Here is a 24,453-nt window from a genome sequence, read left to right on the forward strand (position 1 = left end):
CGGAATCTTGAATTTCATCAGTTTCGCAATATAACAGGCAAGAAAAGGTGATGGTAGCTGTGATAGTATAATCCCCCCTCCCCTAAGGTTATTGTACCCTATAAACGCGCCTTTCCTTTTTCGGAAACATCAAAGAACCAACATAGTGGTGCTTTTTGCAATATTCGAACTTGGCAAGTCAATACGTCAGCGAACCGACACAAAGCGAACAACGAGCGAGGAGAGCCGAGAAATTGAGGGGCTCTACCGTTGGAGAAGTCCGCAAGGTTCTGGGCATAGCATTTACTGTGTTGACCATTAATTTAATGTAGTGCAGCAATTTTGTTTGATTAATTAAATTATTCCCATTAGTAATATAGTATGTGTACTTTAAAATTGAGAATATGTTATGTCTGCTTTATAGGAGCATTCGTTTGAAGAAATGTCCATAAAACGTTCCTCCCGCGTCCGCTTAACGTCCCTATGGATATTTTTCGGACGTCTCAGAAGACTCTTTCTCTCACTTGGACATGTGAGCGTACATATATTGGACTAAAAACTCGTTATCACCAGGATATCGCAACATCCACCTGCAGACGTACATCGGATATCCCTAGGAGAGTCGGGTGTTGTTGGGTCGGATGTTTGTCGGACGTCAAAGAGGACTCCTTGTTTTTCTCACTTGGACCTGTGAGCGTACATATATCGGACGAAACTCGTTATACCCAGGATATTCCAACCAACTTATGATGTACAGCGGATATCCATAGGACAGCCTTGTGTTGTTGGGGTTCTTACTCATGGCATTGAGGTCAGTAACGATTGCTCACAGCCAGCAGACAATCATGTATCCCGTGTTGCCACAGTATCTACACACCGTGATAATGTCTTACAGAAATGCTTCTATTTTGCATGGTGGCTTGTGCATACTGAAATTCAGTCACGTGCCGATCGTAAACATTTATTGTGCATGAATATGGTGTTCTCAAGGCACGACAGCAGCTGTACGACGTTCTTAGGTATCCTTAAAGGAGGTAGTGGCTGTCCGTTGCCATTGAGAATATACCCATGCAATCCTGAAAGACCGAATATGCACGTTAGTAAGTGATAGCTCTGCGCATTCGAGAAGTTGTTGTGGTGTTAACCGTGATGTATTTATCCTTCTAATATTTGAATCACTGCCTGCGACATAGCGCTGTCTCGTTATTCATTGATCTTTTTCATGGTGCACTACCTGTGTATATATGAACAATGTTAGGCTTGAACAACGTTAAAGCTGTCGAATCTTTAAAATCTGCTTCAAGAAGGAGTTAAATTAGAGCCACATATCAGCTATCCATCGTTTACAACCCTGAGTTATGGTCACCGGTAGAACGCTCCTTTTGAATTTCCTTTCTGCAACAGGCCCCACGGCAAATGACGTTCTGCGGAATGATCTATTATATCTCTATTCCTGAAAAATTTAGTGAAGAATCGAATAAAGGTTCTCTCTTTGTGATAGTACACCAACATATGGGGTACACTTCTGGATGGCAACACACTTCAGATCAAGGCTTATGGAAGGCTGCTCCCATTGTGGTGTCCATATTTACTACATTTTTCACTTAGAATGTATAGATGAGTAGTACATGTGCCTTGAAGACTCCCAGATGAGCTAGTGCACAGTGCCGGACACTACCAGTGGGACATAGGTATTGGCATAAAAGTGGCCTGTCCCTCTGCGCGAAGCAGCTTGCCATATAGCAGTTACTATCTTCCCTACTACTGATTTGTGCAAGTAGTTCAGGTGGCAAACACTACCCGCATGACTTTACGACATCACACAATAACGGGCATGAACACCATCACCATGTCAACCAACCCTAGAAGGCTAGGTTGTTGATGATTTATGCCCTCTGCGCAATTTCAGATTGGTGTCACTAGCCAACACTAATGTGTAGGTGCCTTGTGGGCACAAAAGTCAGTACATCATCACCATATTGATGCAAAATCATGAACAGACATTGTAAAGAATATCTAATCCAGAAGTACACCGTCCCACATGAAATAATTGAAGTGGAGGTGGTGTGAGGGCTTGTGAGGTGAGCTATATCAATAAAAGTGGCGTTTTTCAAAAGCTCTGGGCCTCTGGGTCTCCATTAGACAACCACAGTGTTGTAGTTGTATCTAGGGGCGGATCCAATATTTTTCTGAGGGGGAGGGATCTATTATGGGACAGTGCACTGCATACACTGCCTACTATCAATTGAAACACGCAGTGACGACGAAAATTGAGGGGATCAGGAGATCCGCTCCCCATCCTCCCCGTAGATTCACCTCCGGTTATATCAAAAAACAGTACTGCTGTCCTTGCGACAGCTGAGCTTACACTAGCGGCACCAGCTTACCGTGAAAGAGGCAAACAGATCTTTCATGTCAGGGGAAGTCTGAAATGAAGGAAAATAAAAAAAACATAAAGCTTGTAAGATTAGGTGAATTGTGGTTCTCAAAATGTGTTCCTCGGAATTAGTGTTATTCTTGGTCAAATATATGCCTCAAATTCGAGTTTTCAACCTGCGAGATCGAAGAAAGGAGGTATGGAATCCCACTGAAATGAAATTACACACCGAAAAGCATGAAAGTATTAAAAACACGGAAACTTAATCTCTATGAAAACATGGATATACATGCAAACGTAATCTCTGGAAATGTAAGTGTGTCTCAATCGAAGTGAAACAAATGACCTATGAAAATTTTGTGCTGACCGAACCAGGATACACTGCGCGTATATGGAACTGGTATCAAGAGACGCTCATTAGAGAATTAGAAGCAGCTCAAAATATTCTGATTATTCCAGGCTTGCAAGTGTGACAGCAATGAAACAGGGTATTGGTATTCCGTCACTCGAAGCGCGTAGAAAGATAGCTCGGTTATGCGCGTTTCACAATATGTACTTTTCGCAGGTTCATTTTATAGACTTATAACTCTCTTCGTCACCTCGTCTACTGATCTCTACACATACAATGTAACTAAATATAACACCGCAGCAAAGGACACGGACGATCAGAGGAGCACGACACAAGCGCTCTGTCATGCTGTCGTCCGTGTCTTTTGCTACGCTGTTATACTTAGTGATGTCGTACCAACTGGCCCAGCTCAACACCGTACAGAGCCCTTGCCATGCTATCTGTCCTAGAGCGCGTACTTTAAGTTTTTTTTTTTAAATATAAATCGCATATAACCATCGACAATCCCAGAATGGAACAGCTTGTCATCCTTTGTTGTCATTACATCATCATCTTTCACTATCTACAAATGGCGCAGGGGCAGCGCCCAGCCTGCTGGCCGGCATGAGCCCCATCATCGTCTCTTTATGTGTGTGTGTGTGTTGTTACTATGTTCAGTTCTTTTAAATTCGGAGCTGCGTTATGTGAGTGTGTGTTTCTACTGTCGTCATTCTTGCCAACAGAAGAGCCTCAACACGAGAGCCCCCTATATTTCGAACAGGGACTGTTCTTCTTCTGGGCACCGTTCTCATATCATCGTTGTTTCTGTTGTTCCACGTTGACGCCGCGACGCAACTGTGGCTATGAGCGGCATATAGATGTGGAAGGAGGGAGTGGGAAACAGGTGGGGCATCATGCATCATGGACCGACTTGAGGAAGAACTCTGCCGACATTCGTCTGGAAAGTCTGCCGGAAAACCCAAGGAAAACCGCAGACGGCAAAACTGGTGGTAGGATTCGAACCCATCACCTCACAGTCTACAGCACGACCTTGGGGTAACCACCAACGACCGGATGCTTGTATCCACTCGGCCACGCCGCTGGTCCCTCATCACTGGCATGGCATTTCAAATGTTAGGGATGACGTGTTACATTCAACTACTCTGATGTCTTGAGGCGGTGGAATGCTGAGTAAAAACTCTTCCAGATAAGCTGGGCAGAGAAACGCCGGAGTAAGTATATACAGGGTGTCCCAGAAAACGCGTCATTGAATAATAATAATAATAATACTAAAAACTACGCCGGCCTACACTCTTAAAAATGAGTTTCACCACATTGCACGCTCCTAGCCAACCAACATTCCGAACGACAACGTTCTCGTCCCTTATTTGTTCAAAACGTGGGGGGGAGCCTATTTTATGACACTTAAGCTGTTCATAATTGTCACAAAGAGGCGTACGCCTCCCGTTTTCAGCAAATCAGGGAAGATAACGATATCATTCGAGATTATATTGGCTAGGAGCGCGCTATGCGGTGAAGTTCATTTCTAAGAGTGTAGAATCACTCGGTCAACGGCATTTGTTCTTGCTAGGCTTTTGCCACCTCTTGATGTGAATATCATCTAACCTAAGTTTTATTATGCTAATTATTACGAACTGAACTCGAAAATTTGCCAAGTAAAGGTTGCTTTTTTACCCCACCAATGTGAAGCGCATGACGAATTTACTCAAGTTCATGATAAGCGACAGGGATATTGAGGAGCTATCCCATCGGAAAAAAATAGCCGAACATAATGCTTTCCGGAGACTCCAGAGTATAGCGTTCCACAACTTTTTGAGCACCTTCGTGCAGTCCGACGAAAGGAGGTTGCTAAACCCAGCCCACAGACTGACAATAGAAAAAGCCACCCAAGCAGCAAAATGTACTGAAAGTCGAGTGCAATAGGGGTGGACGGGTAGGTGGAAGGCCTTGAACAAACTCTTGAAACTAAAGAACACTAAGCGCATTCTTTTCACTTGCACTGGACAGCACTACCTTGGACTGCATGCAAGACGGATTTTTGGGAGCTGCACTTTCCAGCCGAAAGGAACTTTATTAGTAATACCCTTCTTTTCAACAGGAAAGTGCAGCACGCAAATAACCCAGTTCAGATCTGGTGCAGGAGGTGCAAGCGAAAAGAATGCACCTACTGATAAGACACATACCGTCCACCCCTGTTGCACCCGAGTTTCAGTACATTGTGCTGCTTGGGCACAGTTCTTAAAATTGGGAGAGGGAAGCATGATTCTAGCGGAAGCGGGATGCGATAAGCTTCCTGTCTTATATCTTTTGTACTATCCCTGTGTGGGCTGTGTTTAGCAACTGACAAGGCTGACAACGAAGACGCGTAAAAACTCGTCCAGCGCTATGCACTGAGCGCACCGAAGACCATGACGTTCGGCTATTTTTTCCGATGGGATAGATCCTCAATATTCCTGTCAATTATCATGAGCTTGAGTACAGTCGGCACGCGCTTCATATTGGTGGGGGTGAAAACGCGACTTATACCTGGCAAATTTTCGAGTTCAGTTCGTAAAAATTTACATAATAAAACTCAAGTTACATGACATGCACATCAGGGGGTGGCAAAACCCTAGCAAAAACAAATGCCGTTGACCGCATGATTCTAGGTGGCGTGGTTATTTTATTATAATTCAGTGACACGTTTTCTGGGACACCCTGCCTATTGAACCTCTATTAAAAATAGAAAGGTGCAGATATTTAATTGAAAAATAGTGCGATGTTGGAAGAAAAGTATCTTCGATATCTAGACAATGTAAAATGTAGATTACAAGTTCTGTGCACAGCGATTCGTAGATTTATACATCGTAGCTAAATAGTGCAGCATTCTGCAAGACTCTGAAGGGTCAATAAAAATTATGTAAAATTGTATTCGGAGTAAAGTGCTCAGGAAGCATAAAACTCTGAATAGACGCTAGGTACGATACTATTGGGCTGAGATTGCACAAAATCCACACTGGCGTGTACTTACAAGTTTTTCTTCCACATCACGAAGGCAAGGTCGGAGGCTAAGGAACTGCAACATAAAACGTATACATAATATCATGTTGTGATTAAAAACGGAAATGAAGCGAAACCAAACATCGGGACAGCGTAATGTCAGGGCTCCTGTTTTGCACTGTAAGCTTTTGCATTCGTTGCAGCATAATACCGCTTTTGCAGGTGGGTTATACGGCCAGGCGGACTGCTGGATGACTAATTACTAAAAATTCAATAATGAACTCTTTAATTTGAGGAATTCGGTCAAGAGTGAGACAGCAGAATGGGACACAATCCTCGTTGAAAGCTATTTGTGGGCGTATAGCCTGCAGAGCTGGTAGAAAGAAGAGGTAGGTGGCCCTCGACGGTTTTCCACCATGGAATGATGCTCCTTGATGCTTGTTGATCTTTCTACTGTATTCGGCTTGCTTACCGTTGGTAATAAACCTGCGAAGGTGTTGTTGCAGTATTCTGTTTTTTAAAAGTCCAGCAACGAGCTTGTGCGTTGAAATACAGGGTGTCCCAGCTAACTGCGAACATATTTAAAATATATGAGTTTTTCCAAGATGAAATCAATTGCAATATAACATATGCTGAAGGGCACTCCGTAGGAGGGCATTATCAGAGTCATAAGGCAATGTCTTAATTAACTTTCATTTATTAACTTTTTAATCATAAAAGCTACGAAGTTGTCCCAATGGGAACATCGGTTCCTTTCGGTCACCTGATATCGTAGCCGTTTTCAGAACAAAAATTCGTTCGATAGATCGCCCGCAAAAAGTTCATGAAGTAACACCATTTTTTCTTTATTTTGTTCATTGCGCTTCTTAGAAGACGGTCTTTCCTTCACCCCCAATGTGAGAGGGAGAAAGAGCACACTATAGCCTCTTGCGTCCTGGAAAAAGATTAAAAGAAAACAGAAAATGCAACCCAAGATAAGGCCAGTTCCGATAGAGTCACCCGATACATTTGTTTTTGTTTTGTTTCCGCAATTTAAAGCTCATCTTCGATGCATGAAGCGGCACAGTGCTCCTTCACCCTCTCACACTGGGTATGAAAGAAAGGCACGTCTCGTAAGATGCGCAATGAACAAAATAAAGCAAAAATGTTGTTACTTCACGAATTTTTTGCGGGCGATCTATCGAACGAATTTTTGTTCTAGGAGCGGCTACGATATCAGGTGACCGAAAGGAACAGATGTTCTCATTGGGACAACTTCGTAGCTTTTATAATTAAAAAGTTAATTAATGAAAGCTAATTAAGACATTGCCTTAGGACTTTGCTAATGCCCTCCTTACAGCATATGCTATATTACAATCAATTTCATCTTGGAAAAAGTGATATATATATTTTTTAAAAATACGTTAGCTGGGACACCGTGTACATAGCGCCCAAACCGCGCGCAGGGAGGAGAGCGCTCGTTCCATGTCAGGGGAACACGTGATTTGGAGCGATGGAGATGAAATGAGTAGGTGCTGATCTGCTGGTCAGATCAACCGCATTGCGGTCCAGATAAGCCGTTGACAGTGAACGTCATATTCTCCCTGCGCTCCTGCTGTGCGCGGTTTTAGTTTCGGCTCATTTGCATAGCAAAATTTGGCGATGGATATTTCAGAGTACATGCTCATTTCAGGATTTCTTAGAAATAAAATGCTCGTTAACGAGTATGCTGCCTCACTTTTTTTTTCACACTCGACCCGTAATTAATGAGTTAATTAAGACATTTTAGGTAACTAGTCATCGAGTAGTTTCATGCTCTCTTCGACAGGATGTGCGCCGAACCATAATACCTACCTGTAAAAACGGCTTCTAAGCTGCTGTCATAGTTTTTTATAGAAAAATATGCGACGAAAAAAAAAAAAGCTGTATAATGCGCTATGTGGCCACCCGATGGAGTGCAGATTCTGCAGAAAGCTTGTCAATAAAAGTGGACGCACCTATGTTGGAACTGTGTTCGAAACTCCGTCGGAAAGCTTGTTTTGCAGTAAAATAAATTATTTGAATGTTTCGATCCCTTTAAATACTTATGTTAAATTTTGGTTAAGCTAGATAGGCTATTTCAAAATGGCAATGATTGGAAATGCAGATGCAGGATCCAATACGAACATTCTGTCAACAGTATACCGCCAATTTGGTAAGGGAACAGTAGTATTAAATGGGCAATACAATTCTTTTATCTATTTACATGCGCATCGGGACACGTTAACTTTATAAAATGGGTAAGATATAAGACCATCTTGGTACGAGTCCATGACCGCAAATACGCAAACATTCCCCCTCGTGTTCCTCGTGTCAACAAAATCAAACCAGAGGAACACTGAACAGGTAGGTTTGTGTGATGGTTGACACATATCCTGGTTTTCAATCTTAGGCCTCTGTCAATCAGGCTTTTTATTTCAGCTCAGTGGCAGCCATTTGCGGCATCAAATACAGCTCGCTTATTTTGTCTGAGTGTGCCGAACATATAACATACCGAGTCGATGTCTGTGCATTCAAAAAAACCTTTTATGCACGCGTCAGTCCCGTTTTTTACGATGTCCTGCAAGCAAGAAAACAGAGAGTACAAATAAATGACAGATCGTGAATCAATTGATGATGACATTAACATCTCGGCGCCGGTAAACATCGGCGGTGATACGTAATAGGGAAAGAGGAGTGATCGGTACTGATATCTTTTAAAAGAACCCCACCGTACCTACACTTTACGTGGTGAATCACGAGATTGTTGTTTTACAGAAAGAGACGCAGTGGGCATTGTTGTAGTTGCAAATCATGGGCAACGTGCATTTTGCCCTAACGCATATTTCCAAAAGCCTGCTTCACCTGGCTGACTATTCAGGGTGTCTCACCTAAAGTGATAAAAAATTCTAACTGGCGGCCTACTCGCCGGAGGATTGTGGGACTTTCGGCAATTGCCTTCTGAAAACTTTTACCGCCTTTTCGGATGGCTTTGTGGACTTTTTATTGGGGGAAATTCATTTTTTAAATTGACCTTTGAAAGTTTCTAAGCGAACCTCACTTTTTTTACAGAAATATGAAGTCCTACGGATAACCGCAGACACAACAAAAATTATGCACAGTATCGTAACAGATAATTAAAAAATAAGTAACAATTCCGGTTTAGTCCCGCCTGCTTGATTGTCGCAAAGAAGGGCGCAGGGAAGGTACTGGGAGAGGATGACGTGTTCCCGCCTCTTGTTTTACCTTTCTTTCCCCCGGTTTGACCTTGATGCTGGTGACAACAGAGAGTTTTAGCAGACCGTTGATAACGTGGCTTGCGTCGAACCGTATCATCCGGAACCAATCAGTGGATAAGATTCTGAGTCACGCACCACTGCGATTGGTTCCGATAGGCACGATAACCTTATCAACGGTATACTAAAACTCACTAACAGTCTTATCACAAAGAAAACAAAACAACGGTCTTATCACAAAGCAGGCAAAACAAATGAAGGTAGGGGCACTTCCCCCTTGAGACGCACATTTCCCGCGCGCTTTGCAAAAATTAAGCAGGCGGTGCTAGAGCATACTTTTTACTACTTTTTTCGGCGATTTATGTTGCGATACTGTGCATAGTTTTTGTTTGGTCTGCGGTTATCCCTTCGGCACTTCATATTTCTCTAAACAAAAGTGAGGTTCGCTTGGCAATTTTCAAAGTTCAATTGAAAAATAAATTTCTCACAATTAAATATTGTCCAACGCCTTCCTCAATGGTGGCAAAAGTTTCCAGAAGGTAATTGCCGAAAGTCCCACAATCCTCCGGCGAGTACGTCACCAGTTCGAAGTTTTTATCACTTTAGGTGAAACATCCTGTATAACCACCACGCGACTGTCTTCCACTTAAAGGTTAGGTGACAGCTTGGTGGCCTCACACATTTGTAGACTTGGAACGCAGCATCAGTGCAACAATCCCCACTACTCATGACGGCGTGCTGCGGCGGACCTTCGATATTTTGGAGCGCGTTTGAGAGCATCCGGATGCCGGCGGAAAACCATATTCAGCATTCATTACGAACGATGGCGGCCCGTAAAATGAGCAAATTGTAAATCAAGTACCACGTTTAAGTCTGTAGAAACATATTCTTTGGACGACTACCAAGAGACACACCTTGTAGAGAAGGCTTTGTACGCTCTGTATAGTACTTCGTGGTACAGTGGTTATGTCAGTGCTTGCGGCGAATTTCTTTAGAGCTCATTTATAGGTGCTCCATATATGATTGTATAGAGTGCTGTGAACATCAGCCTAAATTACGTCTCTGATGATAATTGAGGATAATTTGATAAATGACGACAAGTGACTTTACTCACGATGTTCGTGTCCGCATCCTTCGGTTCCTGTATGGAACAATGAGACATTGACAACAGAGCGCGGGAACAGTTAGCAAGTTGAACATTGAAAGAATGGGAACGGGGAAAGAAAGTGAACTAACACAATGCGTTTTTCAGATGCATTACGAAGTCCACAGGGGAACACGTGTTTCGTTGCAACAGAGTGCTCAACCTACAGATAGGTCGAGCTCGACCTCGCCTGTCATGCTCGAGTCCCTTGATCACCTCCAGTATCAAAACAAACTTCGCGTGGTGGGAGACCGTTCTTCGGTTCATGTTCGCTATTTCCAAGTCAGACTGGTAAGTCATGTAACATCCCACAAACTGATAGCCAAAAATCTCAATTCCGAATAAAGAACCCACGCTTTTGTATGGACGTCGTGGCTTTTGTTGCACATGCAAATGGGCTTCAATCTCACAAAGTCGGTACACATCTCCTCATGCATTACACTTTTCGGATGTACCGACATAGTCCACCATATTCTGTATCAAACCCACATTCTTTTCGGCTCCTGTTAACGGGTTCTTCTATCGTTTCAGTTCTTTCTCTTTGCGACCTTGATTGCTCATGATTAACCAGCCCCGTTTAATCGAAAGTTTAAGAGCTACAAAAGACAAGGCTTGGGTTGAGAGAGAGAGAGAGAGAGAGGTCGGCCCATTTGCCCAAGTAGCAAAATATTCAGGTAGAAGGAAGTGCCAAGAGTTCCTGTCGGTTGCTACAATAGGACTGCCGGTTGTGCTAGAATAGGACTGTCTCGAGCTTACGATCTCTGTTAGGAGTTTTCAAGAAGCGCTGTTTTAATGCGTTTCCATTGTGGGTAGTCTTGGTTTTCCTGTTTGTTACTGTCAAAAGTTTCGGTGGTTACAGTTCATTTGACTATTTTGCTGTCCGTAGCGCCATACCCAAGAATCAATGCTCACCATTGTCTTATATAGTCTTCCCAGGCCCCTCAACAAGCGGAATCCACACTGCTCCACCAGGTCTGGGACTACAGGAGGAGACGCAAGAGAACCATGGCATCCTTGCAACCATTCGTTAGTTTTTTTTAACGGGAGGGATATGCTGTGTATACGTCCAAGTATAAGGTAGGCAAGTGTATACAATCACTGCTTGATGATTTTACAATTTATGTTTAAGAACTCAACTGCTGTGTATCAATTTGTGGTTCACCTGCAATTCTCCGCATTCGTTTTTATATAGCTTCTACGTTTTATTACTGGCTCGGACCAAATTGCAATTACTATCACTCCAAACAATATAATTTTACGCTTCTGGTATTGACTGACTGTGCTTCAAGTGGAACTTCTCTCATATCAGCAATCTTTGCAACATTTGGTTGAGAGTACTGCCTGTTACCAGTGAACTCACATGACGCAGGCGAAATTATTATGCAAAGCAAGGAACAAAACACAATAGCGAAAGCGACCTGCCGCGTCACGCTTTTCGTTCTGCCACACTGGTGACGTCATCAAGATACCGGCAGTGGTGTAGCGCAGGGCATACTTTTAGGTGGGGAACAAGTAGAAAACACCTACGACAGTTTCATGACCTCACACGCACGGAGGATTCCACTTCAAGCGGAAAATAGCGGGAGAAGTGTGAAATATTACCCGAGTTATGAAAACCATTTTAAAATGTTCTGGCGGTCCTATTGTCTGTTCACGTGAAGCAGTTTTCGTATAAAGCATCAAGTATCTTGCAGAGGGTTTCGCACTAAGGAGTAAGCGCTGAAACTTCTAAAATGAAACGTTGTAGTGGATGAGGCAATTAAACATAGAAGTACAAACACAACACATGCCTCACAGTGCCCAGTTCCATACTTCAACTAAATGACTTCATTCCCACTGCCTACTACCTTTTCTTCAACTATCATCATTTCTGTAAATTGAAACCCGCAAGCAATGCAATCACACAGCTTAACCTGCTCAATTGTTCTGGGTAAGCGCAGCGGTTGTCCTACTTTAGGTTGCTAGTTGTCCGGATGTGAAACCTAAGTTTTATTAAACATGTGAATAACGTAATATCCACATTCGGGTTTATCTAAGTCTAGAACAGGAACTTTAGTGTGAGATGATGTATGCGGAGTTTCATCGCCAGGGGAGATACTCTACCCCATTGCTGGTGGCGATGCCGGTAAATTGAATAATGAGCACACATAATGCCTTCACAATAAGGATAGAAGTCCATTGTATCCAGAAAGGTCAAGAGAGCTTGGAGGGCAGAGCGTATAGGTGGGCTGGATGTGGCCAGGGACCAAGCAATCTTGTGAGAGAGAGAGAGGGGGCGGGGGCGAGGTGTCCTGCTCGTTAAGGGATCCGGAGAGTACGGTTCGAGAAGGTATAGGCAATGGAGAATAATGTGCTCTAGATCTTCTACAGCACCGCAGTGACGGCATTAGGGAGAGTCGATTTGTCCCATGCGGTAACGCCACTGCGCTGTGAAAGCAACATCGAGGAGCATTCGATGACCTAATGCGGCATCTTGACGGGAGGTATGTCGAGGCATGCGGAAAGCGAGCGCTGGAACACCACTGCTCAGCTTAGCTGGGGGGGGGGGGGGATGTCAGCGGTCCATTGGCGGGAAGCCAGGGGAGTCACGAGGCGTCCAAGTACGGAACGACGATCTCCTCTCAGCAGCGCAATACGCGTCCATCTCCGAGACGAGAGAGCTGCGTTTGCGGCGCTGTCGGCCTGTCCATTCCCTTCTACACCGCAATGGGCTGGAACCCACAGGAGAACCAGCCTGTGCCCTGCTTCGTAGACAAGGTTGTAAGCCATTAACACATCCATCACCAACGGTGCGGATGAGCCTCGGATGTCAGAACTTTGAATTGCCTGCAGCGCAGGTTCAGAGTCAGCGAGCACGACCCATTCCAGCAGTGTAAAATCAACGATGTGCTGCAGAAAGAAAAGTATGGCATAGAGTTCCGCAGCTGTGGATGAGGTTTGATGCGAAAGGCAACGTCCGTCCACTACGGCTTCGGATGGGATGACAAATGCCGAGGCGGACTTACCATTTCGAGATGCGCAATCGGTGTATGCTGCGGCAGAGGTAGAAAACTTCGCGTCTATCAGAGCATAAAAATGGGCTCGAAGAACTTGAGGAACCTGGTCTCTTCATTCCAGGAGGTCTGGAAGACGTACGAAGGTGGGTGGCGCAGGCAGAGACCAGAAGGCGTCGGGCGGTGTGACGTCCTTAGCTATGAAGCCAGTGAGGGTCTGGCGTGTCCTCTGCGCTACTATATGCGCGTATTTAATGATGTTGTGGAAATCCTGTGCACGATTGGAAGGCTGTAAAGCACAGATGCCCTCACCAAAGCCGCTTGAACGGCTAGAAGGGTGCGCTGATCACAGCCCCATCCTAAGCCAGAAAGATGTTGAATTGCAGGAAGCCATTGCTGCACTTTGGTGTCAAGGTGCTTAATGTGGCGAGCCCAGCGCAGGTCCGAGTCTATGACCACACCAAGGAAGCGATGGAAACGTACAGGCTCGAGCTTCTTTGCAGCAACTCAAAGAGGGAAATTCGTCATAGCCTTGCGGGTGAAAGGTAGCTCGACGCACTTTGCGGGCCAAAGGTCCATCCAAAGTCGCGTGAGGAACAGATGGACATTATTTAAGGCTAGCTGCAAACGACGCTGAATGGCTTGTCGTGACTTGTCTACTGTCCAAAGGGCAACGTCATGGGCATACACAGAGAATGCTACTTTGCAGGAATTATTGATTTTAGGCCCGCCATTACCACATTAAAGAGTGCTCCCTCAGAATGCTTCCTTGGGGGACGCCTTGATGAACAGGATGCTTAGGGTTTTGGCCGTCTGATGTGCGGACAGCGACAGTTCGGTCCGTAGGGAAATCTTGGAGCCAGCTGAAGAGTCGACTATAGATACGCGAAAAAAGCGCAAGGCGTGCAGCTCACAAATGTGCGAGACGGTATCATAGGCGCGCTTGATGTCTATACAACGATTCGCTGATGTGCACAAGCATGTTGAACTGTAGAAACGAGGTCGAGAACTGGATCCATGGAGCTTCGGTGGCGACGAAAGACTGCTACTTCCCGAGGGAATGCACTGCTTTTCGAGCCACCAGTTGAGACGATGCAAAACCATTCTGCCCATCAGTTTTGGCACACAGCTTGTCAGGCTCACAGGGCGAAAAGAGGACAGGGCATTTGGGGGTTTGCCTGGTTTCAGGATGGGAACAACTATGCCTCCTTCCAGCTAGATGGTAGGGATCCCTGTTGCCAAGACGTATTATACGTAAACATGAAGGAGAGTGACCGCCCGTCAAGGTCTCGCAGAGCACCATATAGGTGATTTTATCTGGTCCCGGGGAGGGGCATTCACAAGTTTCAACGCTGTCGTTAGCTCGATTACAGTGAAGTCGCGTGAACTATCTAAGTTTATTACAGGAAAACCTTAGAAGAGTAAGGTGTCAGAATAGATAATTGATGCTTAAAGGGGCACAAAACAGGTCGGGGAACATTCTCCAATTATTATGCCCAATGAAAGAACATAGCTCACGATATCCAAATATGAAATTCTTTTGCTTCTAGCGAGTGTCTTTAACACGAAACAATGCCATTCAAAGAGCATAATCCGCGCGAGTCTCTCCTTATCCTTGGTACCGAGTCACGTCATTATATTCCAGCGTATAGCAACACCGAATTCTAGGCGCTGGAAGTGGGGGAGTTTTCGCTCTCCTAGCCAATAACGGACCCCACTGAGACAAGCTGCAGCTCGCGAGGGAACCGGTTGTGGGGACATCGCGGTGACCTCGCGGAGCAATACAGCACCGGAAACATAGTGCACACGTGAAATATAATATTGAGGGTTTTTGGTACGGTTTGAACTGGCTATCTTGGATTTGACAAGTGGGAATGTGTTTAGAGTTGACCTCACCTCTCGATATTACAACAAAATTGATGTATAGGCGTCCCACATTCTAAATGGCTGATGATGCGCGACGTCAAAATGACGTGTCGCTATTGTCGCCAGGAGATCGCAGGGCGGAGCATAAGGGCGAAAGAGTGCAGCGAATATTCAGTCGGTTTGGCGTCATTATTTACTTTTTTGCGACAACAATTTTTTGAAAACGTTCACCGTCGGCAACGTATCAGGATACATTAAAAAAAAGTGCGCCTTGTATACCTGTTTATTGCCCCTTTAATGAAAATTGAGCTCTGGTAAATTACAGTTCCGTGTACTTTCTTATGTCCCTATATGGAGCACGCGAAGGCTAAAGTTTCACGTAGTCCACTCCAAAGGGCGTCACACATAGAGTTGAACACAAATAATCTCAGAGAAAAGCCTAGTTTGTTTCTTAGATTTGGCGTTGTGGTGCCTCGTACACACGCTCAAGCCGCAAAGCGCAAAGCACGAGTGATTAAGGGGTGACGGTGCATCCCGTGTTGCTTTGTTCACCCTAGGCTGGGCACTTAGCACTGAGGCACCTGCAGCTGGTTAGGTGGATATGGGAAAACAGAACACCTATAGTAAGTACTTCTCAACATCCCACTATACATATCTTTCAAACTAAAGCCGATAAAGCCGTGTTAAGGTCGTGCGAGATCTTGACAGCACATTTGTACGTGCTTTCGAAGCAGTCAGGACGCGAGAGGAAATGGATGAAGCGCACCTCTGGGTTTTGCTAAGGTTCTAGCGCCTGGACAAGTTGAGTGCTGTTCGCAGGCGTATTGTACGTGTCCTCTTCGCCTATAGACGAGCTATGCAGCCGAGAGAACGGCGTTGCCCTACAGGTATCCTCTGAGCAACAGGCATTTTGTCAATTGTGCAAGATAAGAGGTGAATAATACGGTTCGTTAGGAACCTACATCGCTGACTTGAAATTGTGATGTTTGCGCACCCTTCGGCTGGAACGTTGGCCGATTTCCATATACCTTATTGATGTATGTCAAACCTTCCACCTCACGGAGGGAGCTTTCACTCAGCTTGATACGCCACGATAGGAGGCGTCGATATTGCCTCCAGATGGCATAGCGCATGTTATACCTCGTACAGTGTAAAGGGGTGGTCGAGATTTGCTGGAGTATTTTGCTGGAAGAAGGTGATTGGCCAGGGATGTCTTCCTCTCGTCGAACAATGTGATGAGATCCTCGTCGAGGTCATTCGCCGAATAATGCGTAGACAAAGCCAGCGAAACGAAAGTACTTGCGTTCCTCGAAAACTGTCCCCATCGGTGTCTTTGCGACTTCCCATACCTTTACAACCGTGTGTTCATTTAGGCAATTGAAGAGCCGTATACGAGGCACACCTGCACTTGCCGTGGTGCAAGGTGTTCGAACATACTTGTTATACCGTGAAAAACAGCGCTGTACTTGTCCCAGTTTACTCCTGTGCACAGTAACTTAACTGATTTTTTTCTGTATGCCAACGTGACCTCTGTCGGAAAGTGACGGTAGCTTTCTTAAATGTCGAAGATGGTAGTAGGGCGCGCCATGTGGCGATCGTGGATCCGTGGGAAACAGGCACGGGTCACTTGCAGTAACATGCTGCGCTTTGAAGATAACGGACAAAAGGTCCACGAAGCCCCGCCAGTTCAAGCAAACATTGCGGAAATTTATGCGACTTGTACTTGTCGTTGAACAGGCCACAACGTCAGGGCCGGCCCACATAGTACCTGGGAGTGAGGCCGTCCGTGTCCGCTTTTGCGGAGAGCAGGGTCCGGCAGGACAGTGGGAAGAAAGCAGTGATGGGCAGTACTTGAAGTACCAAGTACTCAAGTAGTACTTTAAGTACATTTCTGGGTACTTGTACTTTACTTTAAGTACATCTTAAATCGTGTACTTTGTACTGTACTTCAAGTACTTTTTTCCCGAGTACTTTCCCATCAAGTACTCAAGTACCCAAACTTGGACTCCAGGCAAAAAGTCACAAAAGAGTATCAAAAATACACCCTACTAAAAGCGCTAAAATGACAACAAGAAGACGAAAACACACAGATAGGGCTATCTCTGAGTTTTCGTCTCCGTGCCGTCACTTCAGCGCTTTTAGTGGGATGCGGTACATTTTACCAAAAAAGATTTTTGTGTTTTTAAATAGCACATTTGTTGAAGCACATCAATTGTTGAGAGGCTTGAAATGTGTAAAAAGTATCAACACTTATATTATTATGTAAAACGAATGGAATACAAAGACACGCACACATTATGACATCGCAACCGGCAGCACAATGACTTGGTCCATTGTCATTTCAGTTCTCGCAGTGCAGAGTTCTATGCTTTTTTATAATGTCTCCTTCATTCGCAATTAATAAGCATTTATGCATTATATATCACATTATATGTGTGATTGCATTACATGATGAACACTCTGCAAGACAAACCGGCTTTAATTTTTAGATTTTACGTTTTTTTAAATTGGTCACATGGATTACATTGCAGCAGATTACAGTCGTATAAAAATGAAGGCTTATACTGTGCTTCATCTTTTTTACTTTCATCATATTCCTTTTCTAAACAAAAAGCAGCAAGAAATTCCCAGAAATATGTAATTTCTGTTGCCTTGTACTTTTTTCTTCTTGAAATTTCCTAGTCTGCTATAGCAGAAGATTAGTACCAGAACACCACACTAGGCAGGTGATCCTGGATCAGTCAGGGTGTAATACTATTTTGCATAATCACAGCACAGCTGCTGATTACCTTCCTACATGTAACTGCACATTATAGTTTATATTCACGGGTTAGCACTTGACCTAAGACTTTATGGCTCCAAAGCATTTGTCAAGAATACTCGCTAAACTTCTGCAAAAAAAAAGAAAACAAGTCACAGATGCTAAACAGTAAAATGCAAAGTGATACAAACTAAATTGGCAATGTACTTGATCAGTACTTGAAGTACTTTGCCTGGTACTTTGTACTTTACTTGAAGTACACTTTGAATTGTGTACTTTGTACTGTACTTGAAGTACTAATGATGCCAGGTACTTGGTACTTTACTTTAAGTATAATTTTGAGGTACTTTGCCCATCACTGGAAGAAAGCGTCAGCTTATCCTTTTGCAGATCCCACTTTGCCTAGAATGGAAAATTTGACGTGGGTATGGCACCTTGTGGTGACGCATCATCCAGGATATTAGGGTGTGGAGTTCGACGTTGATAACGTCGGATGCGACTGAACTGGTACTGGCCACTACTATGTCCGAGACTGGAAGACAATAAAAAAAACAGTGATGCTCTGGAGGATGTGTTCTAGACGGTGGGTCATTCCGTTCGGGAGGTGGTGCCACACATCTTCGGTTCAATTCGAAGCCCTGGTATGCATCAGTGGCGTCACTAGGGTACGCGTCATCGGTGCGGGAGCTCTTTGCGTCACTCCCCTTCTATAATGGATCGATTCGCGATACATAACAGTATCATACTACAGATAGAAAAAAAAAACATCACTTGCTCTCAGAGGGCCCCTCATGTCGCCGCAGAGAAAGAGAGCTACTGGTGCGGCGCGTCACCCCCTTCTGTAACGTTACCCGGTGCGGACCGCACCCCCTAGTGACGCAATTGGTGTGCATGCTTGTAGCTCGCTCTGGAGATCGTGCTGTTGTGCAGTCCGCAACACTCCGCTGTTTTGGACTGATGCTTAACGAAGACTAGACATTTGCAGACTAGACACTTGAAGACTAGAGACTTGCAGTATTCCACGACCAGCTGTGTGCTTTGTTTCTATAGCGTAGCTGGCGTTCAGCTTGTTTTTTCCTAGTCCATTTGCCATTTTCTGTGCAGCACGTGTTCGGACTTCCACTGCAATCTGAGAGCGTGATTGAATGCGAATTTCTTCTGAATCATTTAGCTCAAGCTGGACACGTTTCCCTGAAGGTTACGAAAGAGAACTGCTGTGGACGAATATCGCAGGAAAGGCGAGACTTCGGTGTGCTAATTAATGTCGAACTCATAATCATACTGCACCGGAAAGACAAAATCATCCCGGAATATTTATGTATGTCTGCTAATAATTGTTCTACTGATACACTATTCACCTAAAACTCTGCTTGAAGTTAGATGAAAACTGCACAAAGTGTTCGGACTAAGAACCAACTCGATCCTTACTCAATGAAGCTGTTCAGAGTGTCGTTATATAACGCCGCGTTGCTGCGAGACAGTTGCATCGGGTACACGATTGCCCTGTTGCGTCATCACCACAACAGGTCTTCACCATAGCACTCTTGCTGCCGTGAAAGTTACTGCTATGTTGAAAAATACATCGGAGATGTGTTTGAACTTACTAAACAAAGGAAAAAAAAAACTTCATCTCTCAACACGTGATGCGTTAAAGATCATAATGTACATACACTCAATAACACTTGCGCATATTAGCAATGTAAGGGCACGTGTATGCTTGCAGTTATGTGCAGGATGCAATTCCATTCCGGACTGCTTACCAAATATCGTACCGTGACCACAAGTCTGAGGATGGAGACGTAATTGCGCTGTCCAATGCTGATACGACACGGCTCCGGTGAGAAACAAGAGGCATGTTGCAAGTGTGTACATGGCGATGAAGAAACGATTTGCCCAATGACACCTCACAAAGTCCAAACAGACATAATGCTTTATTAAGTGATGGCGCTCCTTTCGAACTATGTTTTTCGAGTAAGAACAGACGTGTCATCATTAACTGCAGCATAATGAGCATAAGTATGAATCCGTAGTGAGCGGAAAGGAAGTCACGAAAGAGCTATAAAATTCATTCAGTCGAGCGGCACAAAATGAGGGTAAAATACACACACACTCTTGAACATCTGCCGTGTTTATTGTACAGGTATAACCGAAGTTCAGGAGTACTATGCATTTCTGACTTAGCTGGGTTCGTCGTGATTGGGCTCAGAATAACACGTAACTTCGAAGGCAATGTGGCTCATCCACTAAAAATATCAAGAGTGGTGTTCCTCAAGGGAGTAAACGAGGACTCCTAGGACTAGTACTAGGGGCATTTATTAATATAAATACATTGATGATTTCAAACAACCCAGGGAAAAGAAGTACTGACGCTACGAATCGAACCTGGGTCTTTTGATCTTAATCATACCGTTACATTAATGATGCCGCTAACATATGTTAAGAGACAAAACATGCCGATGACACCAGTAGCTCTTGCGTGGAGATAGTAGTGAAGAAATTGTTGAAAGGCGAGTAACTGTTCTGCACAGATTATTTATTAGGTTATTATGAAACAAACGCAGTCTCATTCCAGCCCAAAAATAGGAAATTAATTTCATGTTCTCAGATTCTCCTAGGAGATGAACATGTTGAAGTAGTCAAATCCGTGAAGCCTACGCGTCTAGCATCTCTTGCGGCTGTTACTTATCTTCCGGCAACCCCGTGTGTGAACCACAGGCGGACGAACGGGTAATTGAGAGCTAGATAGCTCGGAAGAGCGCGTTGCTGCGCTACTCCGCGCAAGAAATATGTAAACCTAAACCAATTCATTACTAAGAAGTCACTAAGTGTCAGCGCGAGTTTCCTGCTGGAATAGTTTTCGCTGAAGGTCCTAATCGCTAACTTAAAGTAGTAATGCTTAAATAGGATTTTTACTTAATTAATGTGGGTATTCAAATGAGCCACTCAGCTCTTGGCCGATGTCTCAAGGATGTTTACCAAAACGAAAGGTTTTCTACAGCGTCCACAGTTTCCGAATTATTCAGCTTCGCGATTTTCGTATATTTAATATGAGGTTTTCAGTATACGGCGAACACGAAAGTCGCTCAAAATAGAAGACAATACAAATAATACAGGAGAAACGAAGGAACCATCCGTTGCTTTTATGAGGGGGCACGAGATTTTGATTTTGACTCGATGCCAGTGCATGTGGATCATAAGGTTCAAGATGACGGTCTCAACTCTAGCTTTTGCCTTATGTGTCTGGTTCTGTCCAGCCATCGTTGTAGCTTTTCGCCAAAGAGCTATAGCATGAATATCAAGGTTGCTTTCGAGGAGGGATGACGGAGAGAAGGGGTCGCCATTTGGCCACCGAAAACAATTTTATTTTGATGGTAAGAGCACCTCGGATCACGTTGTATTTCTGCGCTTGCAAGGATTACTAAGATTCTTTTGTGCATTCTATAAGGTTTTAAAATGCTATAGCATTTATGAGCGAACTCTGCGAGTTGTCTTGAGGCGGAGTATGTCGCCGCGTAAGCCCTGCCCTCATTGACTGCTGCCCATCAAGTGCAACTACAAAACCAGAAAAAAAAAAGAGAGAAAAAATCTCCCGTGGATGATGGTGTTCCACGCCGAGACAGGGATGTGACCCGGGTTTGAATTCGGGCACCGGCTGTGCTGTCTGGGTGTTTTCTCTGGGTTTTCCCTCAGACGTTTTGAGACAAATGTCGGCACCGTTCCCTGTGGAGTCGGCCCAGGACGCATGTTCCCCCCCGTGCGACAGTCGTGACGTTTCTCGCCTTAGCGTGGCCGACTGGCAAGCAGCTCCACCACCATCACCACCACCACAACCACCACCGGTCAGAGGCTGAAAAACCGAGAAATTTCTGTCCTACTCGATCCAGACCCGACCGGAAAAATTTCTAGGCGACGCTGCCCGGACTCCGTCCAAGACCGAGAAATTTATAGACTACCCCGGCCCGGAAACTCAACTCTTAGGCAGCGATGACACGGGGCAACCTTTTCCAGCAACTCGGACCAACTCGTGCGCGTTCACACGTAGCAACTCGGTTGCTCGACCCACAAGCAACCTTGGAAGGTGTCGGTTCGAATTCAACTGATGATCCTTTCCTCCAACTGCCCCATCATTCAAACCTAAGTCAGTTTATTTCACCAAAAGATGATCATTACCTTCAAAAAATGGCTATATTGATATGTTCGTGTGGCGTTAGTTAAAAAAAGTTATTTCCCAGCTACGCCTGCAGGATTTGAACCCATGCCAGGGAGTACGGAACAAACGAAATCACATCGCGCCATCGGGAGTCACAGCGCTCCTCTCGCTGATTGGCCCGTGCACGAGCAACTTCTGAAGATTTTGCTCGGCGAGCGATTCCCGCAACTCGAGTTGATGGAGGTTGCTGGTGTCTGCCGACTGTCAACAACTCCAAGATTGCTCATAGTTTCTGGAAAAAGGTGACCCGTGTGAACGCAGCCTTAGGCTAACCATGGGCCTGGCGCCTGCTTATCTGGAGCTCTCGACTCATTTCGGGATTAGAATGGCGTTCAACTGATGGCGAATTCAGGTGATTATCCCATGGCAACACGGCCTGGCGCCAGAGGTGTGCCTAACTCGTTACAAGTAACTCGTTACTTGGTAACGGTTACTTTTTTTGGTAACGAAGTAAGGATTCCGTTACTTTTAAAAAATGGTAATAGTAACGGAATCAGTTACAAAAATTGCTAACTCGTTAATGACATTAACGAGTGACTAATTGAGTGACATTAATTAACCTGCGAGTCTTCATAAGCACCTTTCACACGTAGCCGACTTCAGTGGGGTGCTCGGCATCGGTCCAATGATGTTCCCTAACTTCTTTGTCTATTTTGCACAGGTGAGAACCTATTATTATGTTAAAGGTTTCAGAAGTGACGACCTCTGTTTGGTTGTGATGCCGTGCACCCTCACATTGTGTTCGTTGGTCAAAGAATGTACTGATATTGTACGATCTTTATTGATCATGGCTGGCGACGTAGAGTCAAATCCAGGCCCGACGACTGAGGAAATGATGAAAGAAGTCTTGAGCAATCAGAAACGTGACTCCAAGCTAATGAACGAAATACGTTTTGACCAAAAGAAAATAAGAAAGGAGATTTCCAGGAATTCAAATCAACTTGCGGAGCTGACGGAACGCGTAAAGCGAGTTGAAAACCTCGGCGATGAATTGATACAATCTAATCCCAAAGTTGCTGAACTTCAGCAAAGTGTAGCGCAGCTTCTTACTCGAGTTGATGACCTTGAAAATAGATCCAGGCGAAATAATTTAGTTATTTACGGTTTGCAAGAATCTGAAGCGGAATCCAGCTCCTCTCTTCTTAATACAGTTCAAAGTGAACTGTTGTCTTCTAAGTTGGGCGTGGAGGTTTCTAGTATCGAAAGGATTCACGGACTAGGAAGGATGGTTGCGGGGAAAGTCCGTCCAGTAATCGTCAGGTTCTATGACTATCGAGAAAGGAACCTGGTTTTGAAAAATTGCCACAAACTAAAGGGAACAAAGATTGTGATTTTGGAAGACTTCTCTCAGCATGTACGTTCCGTTCGGAAGAAGTTGTGGGCATCTTGCCTCGGTGAGCGACAGAGAGGGGATAAAGCTCGTTTGTTTTACGATAAACTGGAAATTAACGGCAAGCGTTACTTTTGGAACTGTGACGCAGAATCTAGACAGGAGATGGAACCTATTGCTAATGCGTCTGCTTATCGCCCTGCAACGAGGTCAGTCACAAGGGCTAATACACTGTTGTCCATGGGACAAGATAGTTCAGTGTAGGAATTGTATTCAGGGAGCGATATTGTCCGCAATTCAGTTAAAAGGTACATGCAGATGTTAACAGTAAATTGTCGGAGCATTAAAAACAAAATTGATGAATTTGCTGTGTTGGTTGAATGTGCTTGTTCTTTCAGTTAACGGCATTATGAAATTATGCAATAATCTGGCTGTAAGAAAGTGTTCTGGCCCTGACATGATACCTGCTATTATTCTTCAACGCTGTAGTTCTTCTGTTTCCGAGTATTTGTTCCAGTTATTTGACCTGTCGTTAAAGACATCATCGCTTCCTGATGAGTGGAAACATGCAAACGTGGCTCCAATATTTAAGTCAGGTGATCGACGTTGCGTCGAAAATTATAGACCTGTGTCTCTCCTGTGTATCGTTTCAAAGATCCTTGAGCACATTGTTTACTCCAACGTTGCTAAACATTTAACTAATAATAACTTCCTGTCACCTTTTCAACACGGTTTTCGGTCAGGCTATTCATGCGTTACTCAGTTGATTTCCTTTCACCATGATATAGCCTTGGCGTGGGATGAGGGTATCCAAACTGATTGTGTTTTTCTTGATTTTCGGAAGGCGTTTGATTCTGTGCCTCATAGTTTGCTATGTTATAAGCTGCAAATGCTAAGATTAGATTCAATTGTCTTTAGGTGGTTATTAGATTACATGATGAATAGGTCACAACGTGTTGTAGTTAATGGTGCTAATTCGTGTCGATCCTTCGTGACCTCGGGTGTCCCTCAGGGGTCCGTTCTGGGGCCGTTGCTCTTTTTAATATATGTTAACTACATTACAACGAATATCCAGTCGAACATCCGATTATTCGCAGATGACTGCGTTGTGTATCGCAAGGTATCAGGACCGAATGACGCTCTCTTACTTCAGAGAGACCTTGACGCTATTGCTGCCTGGTGTGCTACATGGGGCATGACCCTAAATACTAGTAAATGTAAAGTTCTTCATT

At 44.4% G+C, this 24,453-nt stretch overlaps 2 protein-coding genes across 2 annotated transcripts in view; both read right to left on the reverse strand.

Annotated features, from left to right (window-relative positions):
- LOC135378289 (putative ATP-dependent RNA helicase TDRD12) overlaps positions 1-24,453 on the reverse strand; it is a 206,405-nt gene that overhangs the window by 168,879 nt on the left and 13,073 nt on the right. The gene's annotated exons all lie outside the window — the stretch shown is intronic.
- On the reverse strand, positions 925-19,650 carry LOC135399298 (uncharacterized). Its single transcript, XM_064631148.1, has 7 exons — positions 19,442-19,650; positions 10,974-11,041; positions 10,032-10,058; positions 8,197-8,262; positions 5,716-5,760; positions 2,367-2,405; positions 925-1,055 (listed from the first exon to the last, which is right to left on the reverse strand). Exons 1-7 carry the CDS (start codon positions 19,551-19,553, stop codon positions 1,005-1,007), a joined length of 408 nt encoding a protein of 135 aa, XP_064487218.1. The 5' UTR covers positions 19,554-19,650; the 3' UTR covers positions 925-1,004.

Source organism: Ornithodoros turicata, chromosome 1, assembly GCF_037126465.1.
Source record: "Ornithodoros turicata isolate Travis chromosome 1, ASM3712646v1, whole genome shotgun sequence".
In the NCBI taxonomy this organism is placed as follows: Eukaryota; Metazoa; Arthropoda; class Arachnida; order Ixodida; family Argasidae; genus Ornithodoros; species Ornithodoros turicata.